This window comes from Stigmatopora argus, chromosome 5 (genome assembly GCF_051989625.1).
Source record: "Stigmatopora argus isolate UIUO_Sarg chromosome 5, RoL_Sarg_1.0, whole genome shotgun sequence".
NCBI lineage: Eukaryota > Metazoa > Chordata > Actinopteri > Syngnathiformes > Syngnathidae > Stigmatopora > Stigmatopora argus.
Window position 1 is genome coordinate 17,720,250 of NC_135391.1, and position 16,622 is coordinate 17,736,871.

At 41.6% G+C, this 16,622-nt stretch overlaps 1 protein-coding gene across 2 annotated transcripts in view; it reads left to right on the plus strand.

The window, feature by feature from the left end:
* The window catches only part of LOC144074943 (doublesex- and mab-3-related transcription factor 1-like), a 29,595-nt gene that overhangs the window by 6,570 nt on the left and 6,403 nt on the right, over positions 1-16,622 (plus strand). Inside the window, exons 4-6 of one of the 2 annotated variants that reach the window (XM_077601650.1) lie at positions 177-325; positions 3,184-3,252; positions 7,600-7,735. In XM_077601650.1, coding sequence (XP_077457776.1) covers positions 177-325; positions 3,184-3,252; positions 7,600-7,735 — 354 coding nt within the window. The remainder of the gene's footprint in view (positions 1-176; positions 326-3,183; positions 3,253-7,599; positions 7,736-16,622) is intronic. The other variant, XM_077601651.1, reaches the window with a different exon arrangement.

Genomic DNA, 16,622 nt, shown 5'->3' on the forward strand with positions numbered 1-16,622 from the left:
CAGAGGCACTTAACTGATTGGTTTCCCTTGACAGCAGTAGACAAAGTAATTTAAATTCACTGTAGAGGGATGATTGGACGCCTATCAACATCAATGACGCAGAAAGAGTTAAATTCCCGGTGGTTGTCGATTACGCCGTGTGTCAAATGTCCAGGTGTCTGTTGCATTCACTTTAGGCGCAGGGAATGGCTCAAACTTGCCTGGCAGAAGCAGGCCTTTCAATAAGGTCAAGTCAGAGCCGCTCTTTGAAACCTTCTACTCCAACCTCGACCAGACTTGCTACCAGACAAACTACAACAACCTCTACAACTACCAGCAATATCAGGTAACGCCTGCCTTCAGAAATTCAGCTGTAGTTGATCCTAACAAACAGCCATAAGTGAGCTAAAGGATAGCATCTGTGTCATGATGTCAATAATGTAATCTACCTGTAGATACAGTTGTACCTCTACTTACGAAATTAATCGGTTCCAGAACTTTTTTTGTAAGTTGAAAATTTTATAAGTAGAGCATTACTTTATATGTAAATTCTCTAATTCGTTCCAGGATCCTCACACAACTACTAACTAAACCCTTTAGAATTGAACAGTGTCCCAATTTTGTATGAGAAATGCGAGAAACACAAAAAAATGAGAGAAAATTATAAGAAAATGATTTTTTAACGTCTTAAAATGAATAAAAAGCAGTCAAAATCTATCCGTGTTGAACCTGAAAATGTCATACCTAGACACATTCGTAAGTAAAGGTACGACTGTACACTGAAATCTACACGAAGTGACCCATACATTCCGACCATCGCCAAAGCAAGCCAATTCTAGCATCAACATATTGTCATTGCAAAGTTTTTTGGGACCTTTTACCTCATGACAGCAAAATTGGTGATATAGTATTAAAAACACCCTGCAAGTTTGATAATAAGGCATTAGTTCGTTCTTGAGTGATTTAAAAGCCATACAGACATTATTTCATTCATTTTCTGAAATGCCCTATCGTCACTAGGGTCGCGGGGAGTGCTGGAGCCTATCCCAGCTGACTTTGGGCCAGAGGCAAAGGACACCCTGAATTGGTCGCCAAGCGACCACAGGGCACGAGGAGACGGACAACCATTCACACCCACACTCATACTTAGGGGCAATTTAAAGTGTCCCATCAGCCTAACATGCATGTTTTTGGAATGTGGGAGGAAACCAGAGTACCCGGAGAAAATCCACGAAGATACAAACTCCCCACAGGCTTTATTTTGCTTGCTGCCTCTTTAGCCACAACGTATCTCTACTGTGTCGACCATAATGAGCTTTACGATGGTCGCAAATGAGCTCCATAACTCCCCAGCCATGCGAAATGAAGTGTTTTAGTTTTTCATGATAAATGGCGGGGGGCCCCGCCCAGCGCTATCCTGTGTTGCAACACGGAGCATCAGGGTCACCACGCACTCCACGGCGCTGCCCCAATTGCAAAGGTTAATGATATTGTCTGTTGGCGCGGGAAGCAACGGCTCCGCTTGGGTGCGTAGAGGGGGAAAGCTGGCGCGTTAATGCTAATCAGTTAGCACATCTTAGCATAATTTAGCCATCCCATTTGGTGATTGATGGTATTTTGAGCTGAGATGTCATCTCTGGCTTATTCAAATTCAGACGCTCGCTCTATTATGTTTACGTCAAAGCAAAGGTTCCTCAGTCACACTACACTCGTGTACATTGTATTTTTGTTTTTCATTTTTTCAACAGTCCTTTAAACGGGTCCAAAAGTAAACCTTTTTTCTTCCCAAAACTAATATTAGTACTTCATTAACCCTTGTGTGGCACCAATACATTTTTTGTGCTCCCAAATCTGGCATCGGGCTGTATGATACTGTCCCATGCCAATACTGATATAGCGTTTTTAAAGTAAAGTGAAACTTTAAAAAAAAATTCTCATACTAAATTTCTCTCATAGTTATGCACATTTCAATTGATTCCAACTAAGTCTTGGTCAGCCATCATTTGAACTCATTGGATGCTATTGACATTAACAGTGTTATGTTTAGGGTGGCGTTGAACGTGGAACGTAGAGAAGGACCCAAATGCGACGTGGAGTACTCTAACAAAACTTTTATCACTGATACAGGAAGGCAGTCAAGAAAATAACAAGGACTTCGAAATAAATAACAAAATCAAACCTGACGTGGAAAGACATGGCAGGCACTGAAAATTGGCCTGTAACAAACAAGGCAGACGATCCCACAAAGACTGAAAAACACACAGGGTTTAAATAGACAGACACGGGTTGATTACAAAATACACACACCTGATAACATGAGGGAAGGGAAACCATGAGGGACACAATAGGCGAAAAGCAAACAAACCAACCAAAACCCCAACTAACCCTAACAAACAAACGTCCAATCCATTTAAAATTGGAGGGCTGGTGGCAAATGAATCTTCATATACTGCCACCCAACCGCTTCAAATGGATTAGACGCTTACTAGTGATACTCTTCCCATTTCATGAACTGTGATTTTTTTTAATCTCCTCTACAAAAACTGTTAGTAGGGACAAGGTTCGAACAAAAGTCAATGCATTAACAGTACTTTGATTACAGCGGCATGGGTAGCTGGTGGCCATCTTGGGTTAAGTGACCAGATGTTTGAACCCAGATCAGTACATATTGCCCACCGGTGCGTTATATTTCAGTACTCCCCGATATCGATAACCATCCCTCAACTGGCTTATGGGAAGGACCAAAGTTGTGCTACTTCATCAAAGTATGCTTCCTGTTGCCAAAAGCGCAACTCGAGCCCAAATCGTGCGCAGCTATTTTTTAGCTGTTTTTGTTCATTATACATATTGCTTGTATTAGTAAGTGGTCAAAAGGCCCTATAAAATATATACATGTGCAAAATACCACACACTGGCAGCAACTTCGTCAGACGCAAAATGTCAGTCCATATCTTTTTTCTTTTTTTTAATTATTTGAACCATTTTACACATTCCAAATGCACATAATAAATTATAAAGCAGAAAGAACACTGGGACAAATCCCCATTGGACAGCCTGACATTTGAGCCAAAAGGGCCAATGTTAATATACATTTTTAACTCAAAGAATGAGAATGGAAATTGGAAAGGCAAGATGTTAAATAAAATGAAACTTGCACTGTTTTATATGCGACAACAACATAACTGGGGAAACGTTGTCTTTTAGTTCCTCAGAAGCGAGATGCAGCAGCACCAAGTACCAGCCATGAGCCCAACACAGGTGGAGAGTGGGCAGGTAGGATTGCAATGTTAACTGAGTGAATATTACAATTTATATCAGGGTATCAATATGACTCCCATAATCATACCGGTCCAATCATGCATCTCCTGTAAAATTGAATTAAAATGAACAATTTCACATCAAGGAGCATTACTTAAAACTACCATGCTCGAGTAACTTTGAAGAAAAATCTACTTCTAATACTATACTGTCACGTGTGAAGAAGAAATCTCTTACCCCCAAATCCCTCTCATAGTGTTGTCTCACTCCGCTCCAATCAGTACATTGGCATTTTAATTAATGAGTTTGTCTACTCTACGTGGTCAGTTCAGGGTCAAGCCATTCTTCCCGACAAAAATACTATTTTCCGTTCCAACAAACTACAGTCCTGCAGGTTAGCGCTTACCAAACAAAAATAAAAAGGCACCAATATCCGATTGTGCTTACCACCCCTCCACCGGGCTGCCAATCACCAATCAGCAAATATATATTTTTAAAATAGCAATGAAAAAGAATTTCTTCCCAAAACTCATGTTATTTGCACGTATGTGCTTTTGTGTGCATAGAACAGAATTAAATGAACTGTAGCCAAAATCTACCACAGGTCTTCGTGCATTTTTGACGCAAATATGTGAGTGTGTTTTTGGTTTTCTGAAAAAACTGTCACAAATGAATGGCCTCAATGGCATAAGACAGCGGTTCCCAACCTTTTTCTCACAGCGGACCGATAAAACTCTTTCTATTTTGTCGCGGACTGGCTTGTTGGGGAGGGCAACAACTTAAAACACAATTGTGTGGGGGTGGGGTCGCTGCATGAACGACCTCCACGAGGGCAAAAAAAAGTCCAAGCATAATAGCAATCGTTTATTATTATTCAAACAACTTTTCTCATTTCAAGTAGGGGGGCAAGAATGAAAATGTTAATATTTATTACTCTGACGGACCGGCACTAGGTGGTCGGGGACGCTGGCATAACATACTATTGAAAAAACAAAACAAATAACTTTTAACACAGCCCGTATACTGATGAATAAATAAATAAATAACAACCCCAAACTTAAAAAAAGAAATTGTTCCTCACATGTTAACTGCTCAACTCACCCCTACATATTTATCTGTATTATTGTGAGTTAAGATTCAAATTAAAAACTTACTCTCCTACGTTTTACATTATGCACATCTATACGTGGGGTGTGGAGGCCGTACTCTGTTACTTTGGCTACATTGGACTCATTACTATGTTCATCTTGATTATACATTCATTCATTCGTTTTTTTGAATCGCTTGATCCTCATTAAGGTCGTGGTCGGCCTCACAGCTCTGGGGTCCTGGGTTCAAATCCAGGTCACGGCCACCTGTGTGGAGTTTGCATGTTCTCCCTGGGCTTGCTTGCTTTTTTTATTGACCACACAGATTTTATTTTATATTACTGCTTAGAACACTCAAAATAGCGTGTGCGGTCGATTGGTCGCCGGTCTTTTGGTCGCCGGTCTTTTGGTCGCGGTCTTTTGGTCGCCGGTCTTTTGGTCTCGGTCTTTTGGTCGCCCCGACCGCGACAACGAGCAACCAAAAGACCGGCGACCAAAAGACCGAAGACCAAAAGACCGGTGACAAAACAAGGTAAAACAACACGGTCTACGCATCAATAAAAGCCAACAATGGCCATGAGCAGTTTCACTGAGCCGACGTGTGTGTATAAGAGTTTGCATGCACATGCATTGTCCCTTTAAGAAGCTACGTCACTCAGGGTCTTAACAAGTTCTCCAACAAAAAACAATACAAGTTCGGGAAATTTTGAGCTTTTCTTGAGCCTAATAATTACTAGGGCATTAAGTATGACTAAATAGTAATTCGCAGTTTGTATTTAGGGAATTTGAGCAAACATTTAAATGGTAATTATCACTTACCTTCCGGGCGACCAAAAGACTGGCGACCAATCGACCGTGTACCCAAAATAGGGGATTTGCAACAACAATCTTTCTACTGTTTAAACGACTTCAGGTTTTTTTTTATGAACTAAAATTGGCAACTATTGATGGCGATAAACATTCAATCCATTTTGGGCTAGCTAAGTACAAATCTATCATTTTTGGCATAAGAAAAATAATTTGAGAGGCCTAAAAATTCCAAGTGCCTGTAGCAAACAATAAGTGGGTTAATTACAGTATGTAAAGTCTAGCAAACTATACTGGAACTAACACACATTTCTTTTATTCAATGTATTCTTGGGGAGTGAAATATGCCTATTTACCTCCAATTAGCTGGACACCAATTCAGTGTGGTGCCCGTAGTTGGCTGAAATAGGCTCCAGCATCCCCTGTGCCTTTTTTTTTTAGGATAAGCGGTATGGAAAATTAATGAATGAATATGCATAATGCATTTAATAAGAATTCTGTATTTTGGTAGCCATTAGCCGAGCGAATATGCACGTCAATTTAGTAGATGCTCCATAAAAGTTTGTGCTGACAACAGTTCCATGTTTGGAACGAGTTTGTGTTCATGAGTTAAATTGTTTTGTAGTTAACCTTTTGACTGCCACTGACGGCAACAAATTTAACCAGAGTTGCTTTAATATTAAGCTGTTTTCACATTCACTACTTGTAACTTTGATATGTTATGACACTTGGAAACACATTAACAACCTACCTGCTACCCAAAATGTGTTTCATCAATTAACATTAGATGCCATTGATGACGATGTACATCCAATCTAGTATTTAGGGTGAGAGAAGCAAATGAACAAGTGTTTATCCATTTGCCCCTCCTAGTCAAAATACATTGGACGCCCATCACCGTCAGTGGCACTGAACATGCTCATTTACTAGTTTCCGTTTTACTCTGGAAAGATTTATCAGGTGAAGCATCTAACCGTCCCATGCATTTTGGTTTTGGTGCACAACCCCCCTCACTGACTGCCATGCATGTGGGTGACGACAAATCAAATAAGGGTGATGGTTGCACCGGCTCGCAGACACAAGATGGTGCCTGATAAGACCGCTCAGGGAGGTACAAGCCTCCAAAGCGTATATACACATCATAAAATCAGAGATTTAATCTTAATATGTTAAAACAAAACATTGTGACACCTTTAGTTGAATTTGATCCATCTGTCCATTCTGCTTCACATTGGAAAAATGCTGTTAACATACATTTAAGTACAGGAAAATATAATTGAGAAGAATTATCAGATTTAAAAATACAGCAAAATCCCATGTGAAAAATGTTCAAAATATTTCCACAAGTTACTGTTGTTAAAAAAAAGAAAAGTAATTGAGAAAATGTAGAAAATTAATTAAAAACAAATGGAAAATAAAATTAAATCCCCGGACGTTTGGTCGACCGGACGTTTGGTCGACCGGACGTTTGGTAGAACGGACGTTTGGTAGAACGGACGTTTGGTCGCCGGGTTAGAGTCCCGAGGTTTGAGTCACGAGACTTTCATTTGTTTAACCCTAACCCTATTCACTCAATGTTAAATAATAGTCATTAAATCCCTATTCACCCAATGTTAAAATCTATCAATTGCATGCGAACCCGTTCTACCAAACGTCTGTTCTACCAAACGTCCCTTCTACCAAACGTCCGTTCTACCAAACGTCCGTTCTACCAAACGTCCGTTCTACCAAACGTCCGGTCGACCAAACGTCCGGGGACCAAACGTCTTTCGACGAAACGTCCGGTCACGCTGATTTAGGGTGTCCCCTGCCTGGTGCCCATAGTTGGCTGGGATTGCCTTTAGCACCAACGTCCGTTCAAATGGATTGAATGTTGACTCATGATTAAAAGAAATAAAAGTTTTTGAAGTGAGAGTTTATCTCTACATACATTCATACATTTTGACTGTGTCACAGCAAGCCTCGCAGTTCATATGGTTTGGACGTCTAGAAGTGATGAAGTCTTTTCAATTCAAAGATTGATTGGGCAAATGAATCCCATTACTCCGAGAATTGGAATTTGAAGAGTTTAAATTAGAAAAATGTTGAAATTTTATAGCCCTAGAATAAAATCTAAACAGTCTTAGCACTTTGACGCAGAAGAACAGAATTACGATCAGGCGTCTCTCTAAAACAAGCGAGATAACATCCCCCTCTCCCCCTGCAGACGTCCAATCTGTTTTGTATTTTTCAGAGCCTAATACAAGAGCTGAGTGTCGCTTAAATAACAGTTTATAAAGCTGTCAGCAAGCTGACGGAGTGGACAAGGCGGCTGACGGATTGCCATTGGCGCTTGACAGAAATCACATTCCATAAAAAGTGGAATTGGAAAAGCGGCCTTCGTAGAGTGCTCGTAGCAAAAGTTTGCAAAGTACTGAGAGAGACTTTCTGAAAAGGGGCTGCTATTTATTTATTTTCATTTTTATAGGTACAGGATGGCAGCCACATGTTCCCACAGTACCACATGCCTTCCTACTACACGGCGAATTACCTCCCCCAGGGTTCTAGCTCCTCCTTCTTCACCATGGGTGGAATTAGCCCCTCCATGGGGATAACCGCTGCCTGTGAGTCCTTTGCAACACACACAAAATTGTTTAATGTATCACATTTTGTCACGCTCTATCACATTGGGCCTACAGAACAGTCCAGTTGCAGAGAATGTGTTCAAAAAGGAGCGCAAATACATCACATGTGTCAAAGTGGCGGCCCGGGGGCCAAATCTGGCCCGTCGCATAATTTTGTGTGGCTCGGGAAAGTAAATCATGAGTGCCGACTTTCTGTTTTAGGATCAAATTAAAATGAAGAGTATAGATGTATATTACATTTCCTGATTTTCCCCCTTTTAAATCAATAATTGTAATTTTTTAATCATTTTTTTTGTGTTTTTAGTTCAAAAATCATTTTGTAAAATCTAAAAATATATTTAAAAAAGTTAAAATAAACATTGTTTTAGATCTATAAAAAACTATTTATTCAGGGCTTTTAATCCAGTTCTTTTAATCAATTTATTAAAAAAAATCTAAATATTATATCTAAAATGGTCCGGCCCACGTGAAATCAAGTTGACGTTAAAGCGGCCCGCGAACCAAACCGAGTCTGACACCTCTGGAATACATGATTAAGTGGACTTGTAACAGTAAATTAAACTCAACATTTTAAATAAACCTGTCTTTTTAAGTAGTTTGAACTAAAAGAAATTAAGAAAACTACTGAGGTTTAAGTACAGAGTATATAACACGTTATCACAAAATCTCTTATCTGTGACCTCTGACGTCAAAAATTTGCTGCAAGTTTGATAATTATCCCTTTCTTTGTTCTTAAGTTATCTTGAACACAAACATTTCTGACCTCTGTGACTTTTAATCTCATTATTCCAAATCACATTTTCATATAACTGTCATGTGTAGTTGGGGTTTTGGGGTGGATGTGTGTGCGTTCCCCTTGTGTGTGCTGTCCGTGTGATTATTGCATGTGTTTCGCCTATTACGTCCCTCATGGTTTCCCTTCCCTTGTGTGATCAGCTGTGTGCATTTTGTAATAAACCCCTGACTTTCTATTTGAACCCTGTGTGTTCATCAGTCTTTTATGGTTCATCTGCTTTGTCTGTGTTACTCTATGTTGCTATGCCATGTTGCAAGTTCCTCATTTCCCCATGTCTTCCATGTCAGGTTTGGTTGTGTTATTTAATTCTCAGTCCTTGTTATTTTCTTGACATCCCTCCTGCCTTAGTTATTAAGGTTTTTGTTACACCTCTCCACTCGCTGTCCGGGTTTGCTTCCCCACGTTTTGGTCCTTCTACGTTCCATGCTCGATGAAACATCAACCTAATAATAATAAACATTCATTCATCTTCCTTACCGCCCATCCTCGAAAGGGTTGCGGGGGTTGCTAGAGCCTAATCCAACTGTTTTTGGGAGAAAGGCAGACTACACCCTAGACTGGTCGCCAGTCAGTCGTAGGGCACACAGAGAAACAGACAAGCACTCACACTGCCACCGGAAGAACCACTGCACCATCGGTTGGCTATAACAAAGAAACATATTTTGCAAATGTGATCATCCCTTTCTTTGCTTTTGCATTGTCGTGTTTGCAAATAAAAAAGAAAAACAAATAATGCACAAAATTACAAAAGTTTGAATGCTAAAATTACAAATGATGGAAATAGCAAATGTGAAAATTCACCTTGAATACAAACTTTTAGGTTGATTTCCAGTATTCTAACTAGTGGAGCATCAGCAACTTAAGACCCCACTATCTCCTCGGTCTTTGTTTTGGACTTTCACCAGCCTGTTTCCTGTGAAATTAACCCCTCCCCCAACCACCCCTTGCCCATGGCTCCACGCTCCATTACAAGAGCACAACTGCTTTCCCCACGGGTGGTCCCACATTTGGTGGAAGACCCCCTCTAGTTTCCCTTAGCTAACAGGAAATGCCTGCCACAACATTGGGCACACCTGCCATAACTAATAATACACATCACCTGTACATTCATTCATTCGTTTTTCCTTTCCGCTTATCCTCACAAAGCCCGTGGGGGTACTTGGAGCCTATCCTAACCAACTGTTGGCAGTAGGTGAAATTATTGCCAGCCAATCACAGGACACAAAAAGATGAACAAACATTCAAGCTCACAATCAAATGTAACAATAATATAACAATCGAGAGTGTACAGCCAGCCTACCAATGATTTTAGGATGTGGGAGGTGCTGCCTCACTTGTACATCTCATCTCATCTCATTTTCTGAACCGCTTTATCCTCATTAGAGTCGTGGGGGGTGCTGGAGCCCACCCCAGCTGACTCCGGGCCAGAGGCAGGGGACACCTTGAATCGGTGGCCAGCCGATCGCAGGGCACAAGGACAACCATTCACACTCACACCCATTACCTAGGGGCAATTCAGAGTGTCCAATCAGCCTACCATGCATGTTTTTGGAATGTGGGAGGAAACCGGAGTACCCGGAAGAAACCCACACAGGCCCGGGGAGAACATGCAAACTTCACACAGATGGACATTACCTGGATTTGAACCCAGGACCCCAGTGCTGTGAGGCCAACGTGCTAACCACTTGTTCCACCGGGACGCCGGACTATACAGATGAGAAACAAAAATGGAGAAAATATCGAGGTTTCATCATTGCGTCTTGGAGAAGCTCAATGAAGGAACAGAAAACTCTTAACTCCACAAGGTCAGGCTTTTCTATGTCATGTTTTGTTCCACTGGATTCATTCTATTCCATCGCTTGTGAGAAAGTCGGATGCGTGTGGATTCCGCATCCTATCGTGTTTGGTCACCCTCCAGTACGTGGGAGTCTGTAATGAAGTGAACGGGTCTGGTGTGAGCCAAGTCATCTGCGCAACATTCCTTACGCTCGCCTGAGCTTCCTGCGAGCATGTCCTAAAGAGCGAGGCCTTGAACCGGGGCCAACAAGTGACTAATCTTATCCGGTCAACATGTCATTCAGCGGTATAATAAGCATGCCGTTCTTGTGATTATCACCAACGTTGATAGATCTGGTGGAATTAGTCTCCATTTAATTGGATGTTTATTTCTCCAAATAAGCCGTTTCAGTGCAGCAACTTTTGCATTACAAGTGAACTGCGTGATCTCCGAATTACAGATCATCATCCATCCACTTCCCACTTGGTTGTGAATTGCTCCAAAAGGAAGTTGTCTTCATGAAGCCTACTGTATATATTTTGTGAGACAGAAACGCTGAAACTCTAAACAGAATGTTTGACAAAGCCATTTAAATAGGATGGCTGACATTGAATGATCTGATTTCAGTGCATGGCATTCAATGACCAAACTTTTTAAAGATAAAGATAAAGTATTTTTAGCAATTAAAAACACAATTAACCCCACAGACCTCCACATACATGAACACCATGTTATTTAGGATATAAGATTACCAGTTGACCATATATATTGACATATGGAATTGTAATTCACAAATTGCTAAATTAGATGATAACGTTCAGTTTTCTGAGCGAGCTCCATTTTCAATTTAGGGTGGCGGTGTCCGCCGTAAGGGCTCCCGGGCCTTGCATTTCTGAAAAAAATCCACCTTCACTGAGGCTCCCTGCCCTCCAGTCCACTGAGCAAGCTCTATTTTTAAATAATTGCCATGGCGTCCACCATAAGGTCGCCCAGGGTTCACATTTCTGAAAAAAAAATCCACTCTAACAGATGCTCCCGGCCGTCGAGTCAGCTAAGAAAGCTCTATTTTTGGATTAAAAATGACGAACACTGCTAGTCTTGAGTTGAGTGACAGTCCCCTGTCTTCCGCCATTTTCTTAGTGGCAAGCGAAAGACAGGGAAGTGTCTTCCGCTTGCGAGTTTCAGCGTGAATTTTGACATTTTATGAACCTTTTTTACTTACTATAAAAAGATGCGATGTACTGAAGCCACGAAGGATGACAGTAGCACAGAGATTCATTGTGTTACGTCTTTGACAAGACGTCGAGGCAAGGACACGAGGAATAGGACACACACAGGAAGCAGGTGAGGACGAGGGAAGTGGTGCTCAAACGAAAACTTTAATAACATAGGGAGGAGGCAAGGAAAGTAACAGGGGACTTGGCGAGAAATAACGAAAATCAAACCCGACTAGGGAAAACACGGTGAAGCGAGGAACAAGACAACGTAGACACATGGCATGGCAAATAAAGCAGACGATCCGAGGAATGAAATAACTATCGGTGTGGTTTAAATAGACAAAGCAGGAACTAATTGTAAATGGCGCGCAGCTTCGCGAGAGCAACGGCAAGACAGGAAGGACAAACAAGAGTAGGCAAACGAACATAAGAACACAGGGCGAAAGCAATGGAAAAACAATAACAAGAATATCCTAACACAATGCTAAATTGGGTTCACATTATTAGTCTCCAGATTGATCTATTGACTTCAATGAATTAATTTAAAAACTGCTTAAACGCAATAGTATTTGTCAGATTAATCTATAGTTAACTCATTCACTGTTGATCATCACATTTTAGTGCCATTGACGGTGTCGGATGTCCAATCCATTTTGACTGGTGGAACAAACGTTCCTTCGCCCCTCTGAGTAAAAATGGATTAAATGTCTAAGCGCTGTCAATTGCAGCCAATGATTGCAATGAGTGGGTTAAGTGTGTGATTTGAGTTTGTCGGCCCTGGCCTATAAAAGGCCGTCTGGACAGGAACAGCAACTAGCGTGAGGCACCTTGCAGCTGCCAAACGGGGCCGAGACAGATTTATTGGAGCCAGAGCTAATCACTTGGCCAAATACAGCGATCCAAATAACCTTCAGGAGCAGACGTGCTGTCCTTTCCCCCTGCCTCTCTCATAAGACCCGAGGCTCTCCCCCCCTGCAGTCACCGCTGTCTCCGCAAAATTGCCTTCTGGAGTTAGTGAGCGGGAACAGTTAAGATTTACAAACAATGATGAAGCTTGTCATGCGTCTTTTGCCATCCGTCACGGCAGCCCGCCCGCCGTTGGCGGGGAGAGCCATAGCGGTGTTCTTCATAAAAGCCAGCTCCGTGTGAAATACGCGCCCCCCCGGCCCGCCCGTTAACTGCGCCGCGCTCGTCAGCAGCGCCACCACCGTAAATCGCAGAGTGGGGAGGTGACGGCGCAGTTCATCAATGCCTCCGCCCCTCCTCCTAACCTCGTGTATAGTCAGAATGTTTGTCCACACACACATCCACCCCACCAGGGGGCCAATGGGTGGGGGGCTGGAGGGTTATGTCTTCCTGTTCAGTCTTGCCCCCGTCCTTGTGGAGACTTTGTAGAAGTTAGCCCGCTCAACTTTTTGGATCGATCGCAGTTTGAAAGCAAAGATTCAAACTGAAGTTTGAACGTGCCCGTCGATAGAAGCACCGCTTTGGTTATACGGGTGTTATTTAAATGCAAATGAGAAGCTAGCCAATCGATAGACCCACGGCACTCTGCCGAGCCTAACAAATCTATGACTATCTTTCTGAGATGATTTTCACTTGCTTCAGCATCACTGTACTTCACTGCTGTTACTGCAGTTTGGCCCTTAAAGGTTCAAAACAATACCTGTCAATCTGTCTTTGTTTCAGAAGTTGACAGGCAAAAGCTTTCATATTGTTGTCATTTCAACATTCTTTTTTTTCTGGTTTGGGATTGAGGTTGCTGCAGCTACAGGAATTGCCGATCGCAATTTTGACTTTTTAAAGCTTTGAGCTGTTCTTAGACAATGTTTTTGCCTTTTTGTCCATAATTTCAGAGTTCAGGGTCTACAGAGACACTTCGCTACTTCACTCTTCGGTTATCGCTGCTTCACTATATCGCAGATTTTTTTCTGGGGATTTAAAAAAAAATATATTTTATTATCTTCCATACCGCCCATCCTTGAAATTGTTGCAGGGGTTGCTGGAGCCTAACCCGACCTTCCCATTAACCGCGATAATTGAGGTATTACTGTATTCTCACCTCCTCTTTTTGGTTCTGACTAAACCCGAAAAGTTCATGGTGTACACATTTTGGGCTGGTGTAAATATACGTACAAACCAGCGAACTCTGGTGAGGAGAAAACAGCTGCTCTAAGATCTGTGGTGCGTTTCACTATACTTTGGAGCAGGGGTCGGAAACCTTTTTGACACAAAGAGCCATAAACAATTCCTATTTTCAGATTTTATTAAACTCAGAATTCAAAAGTAAAAATGTGAAAATTAGATTTTTGGGGGGTCATTTTACCACTTTTAAAGTACTAAATGCATTCTTTTGACAACACTGTCATGCAGTGAAGAGCTATTGAAAACATTTGACCTCTGTAATTGCAAATAAAGGGTACTACACCAAATATTATTAGATATTGGTTTTCCCAGGTTTTCAAATGCTTATTTTTTGCCTATTATGCTTCAAATCATTTACATCCTCAAAAGATGTCTACCTGTCAACCATGAGTGAGTGACTACTACTAAAACAACCAACCGACTCGACTGACTTGATCAATTTTCAACCACTTTGGAAAAAAGGACCAACCACAAATATCCCCATGAAGTGTCCTGTTCTGAGTAGATACATAAAAGACTCAACAGCCATTGAATGTCTTCCTGTGCCTGCAGGCTGCTGTTAATGGTGCTGTCTTACAAGCCGTTACATCCCACAATTACTCTTATATTGAGCCCGAAGCATCACGATAGGTTGTTCAAACACAAACTGAAGCCCCTGAGGGTTGACCATTACACTCGATTACACTCTCTGACTCTTACTCACAGGTCACAAACTGAGTCTGTTTTAAACACTGAACTCGTCATATTGACGAGACTGTTTTATTCAGAACCCAGCAACACCAGGATATGAGAAGTCTCGGCTGTTCTGTCCTAGTAGAGTTCCGCCTTTGATATTACATTATTATTGTCAACACAAAAAGCACTCCGAGAGATCAGCCAAATTCAAAGTATTGCTGTATTTGGTAGTGTGGGCACACCGTATAAGTTGAATAGAGCAGTGAGTGATTGTTTTTTGACTTCCAATTTTAATTCCCACTGCCATGTATCTGCGGATGCCGGTGCAGTACCAATACTGCATTTTCTGATACATTTATGCTTTTAATGCTGAATTACTGCATACTTACTTAAATGTAAAGTAAGTGCTATTGTGGCTTGGTCATAAACTGCACTGATTGATTGATTGATTGATTTGATAAGGGACAGCACATATTGAACATATATATATATATATATATATATATATATATATATATATATATATATATATATATATATATATATATATAAAAATATGTAAGATTGTAGCCGTGGGCTAATTTCCATCTTTAGTCCCTTGTGTAGGTACAAGAAAAACAATGACACACACTAGTCACATACACACACACACGCACACACACACACACAAACACACACACACACACACACAATTTTAGACAGCGTCGTGATCGCAATTTTGTTCGTCTAACAGCCAGGCTTTAAGATGATTGGCGAAGAGGTTCAGAAACGGGAGTTCACGTATTTTAATTGGTACTAGGTTCCAGGTATGTGCGGGACGGACAGAGAAAGTGCTTTGGCTGAAAGCACTCTTTTTGAAGGGAACCACACAGAATAACTCATAACTACGCAGCATAACTCAATGGGTTCCTTTAACAATGCCAGATGTCCAATCCATTTGAAATTGGGAGCCTCATAGTGAATGAAAAATCTCTCCCAATCCCATATTGGGTGTCTACTAGTGAGAAATGTCCTCAAATTATCAGGAAGTGAAAAAAGTAACTAAAAGGCATGTCCTGATGCAGATTTTAAAAATGTTGAAATGTTAACCTAATTTTAGTGTTATAAGTCGTATGGAGTCGTTTGGTTGCCGGTCTTTTGGTCGCCGGTCTTTTGGTCGCCGTCTTTTGGTCGCCGTCTTTTGGTCGCCGTCTTTTGGTCGCCGGTCTTTTAGTCGCCGGTCTTTTGGTCACATGGACCCAAACAACGGGCGACCAAAAGACCGGTGACCAAAAGACTGGCGACAAAACAAGGTCAAACAACACGGTCTACGCATCAATAAAAGCCAACAATGGCCCTGAGCAGTTTCACTGAGCGGACGTGTGAGTGTATAAGAGTTTGTATGTACATGCGTTGTCCCTTTAAGAAGCTACGTCAGTCAGGGTCTTAACAAGTTCTCCAACAAAAAACAAAAGTCCGGGAATTTGGAGCTTTTTTAGCCTAATAATGACAAGGGCACTAAGTATGACTAAATAATAATTCACAGTTTGTATTTAGGGAATTTTAGCAACGATTTAAATGGTAATTATCAATAACCTTCCGGGCGACCAAAAGACCAGCGACCAAAAGACCGGCGACCAAACGACCGAGTACCTTATAAGTGGTACAATGCCAAAGTTACTCTGTGTTAAATAGGAAAGACAGTTCATTTATTTCTAACACATCAATGTTATTCTCATCTCATTTTCTGAACCACTTTATCCTCACTAAGGTTGCGGGGGGTGCTGGAGCCTATCCCAGCTGACTTCGGGCCAGAGGCGGGGGACACCCTGAATTGGTGGCCAGCCAATTGCAGGGCACAGGGAGACAAACAACCATTCACGCTCACACTCCATACCTAGGGGCAATTTAGAGTGTCCAATCAGCCTACCATGCATGTCTTTGGAATGTGGGAGGAAACCGGAGTACCCGGAGAAAACCCACGCAGGCCCAGGGAGAACACGCAAACCCCACACAGGTGGACCGTCCTGGATTTGAACCCAGGTCCCCCACTGTAAGTTATTCTATCACCGTCAATGGCATTTAAAGGAGTTAGCTCCCATTATTCCTCCCTCCTCGTATGTCCTTTACTTATTTACTTATTACTTTACACATTTTTCTCACACATTTGTCTGTCCATCCGCAATGAATTTTTTTGTGTAAAAGGCAACCTGGGAGAAATAGAAGCTCAATATTGATCAGCCACCTCAGCTCATTAAGGCGTATCCAGAAGGTTCG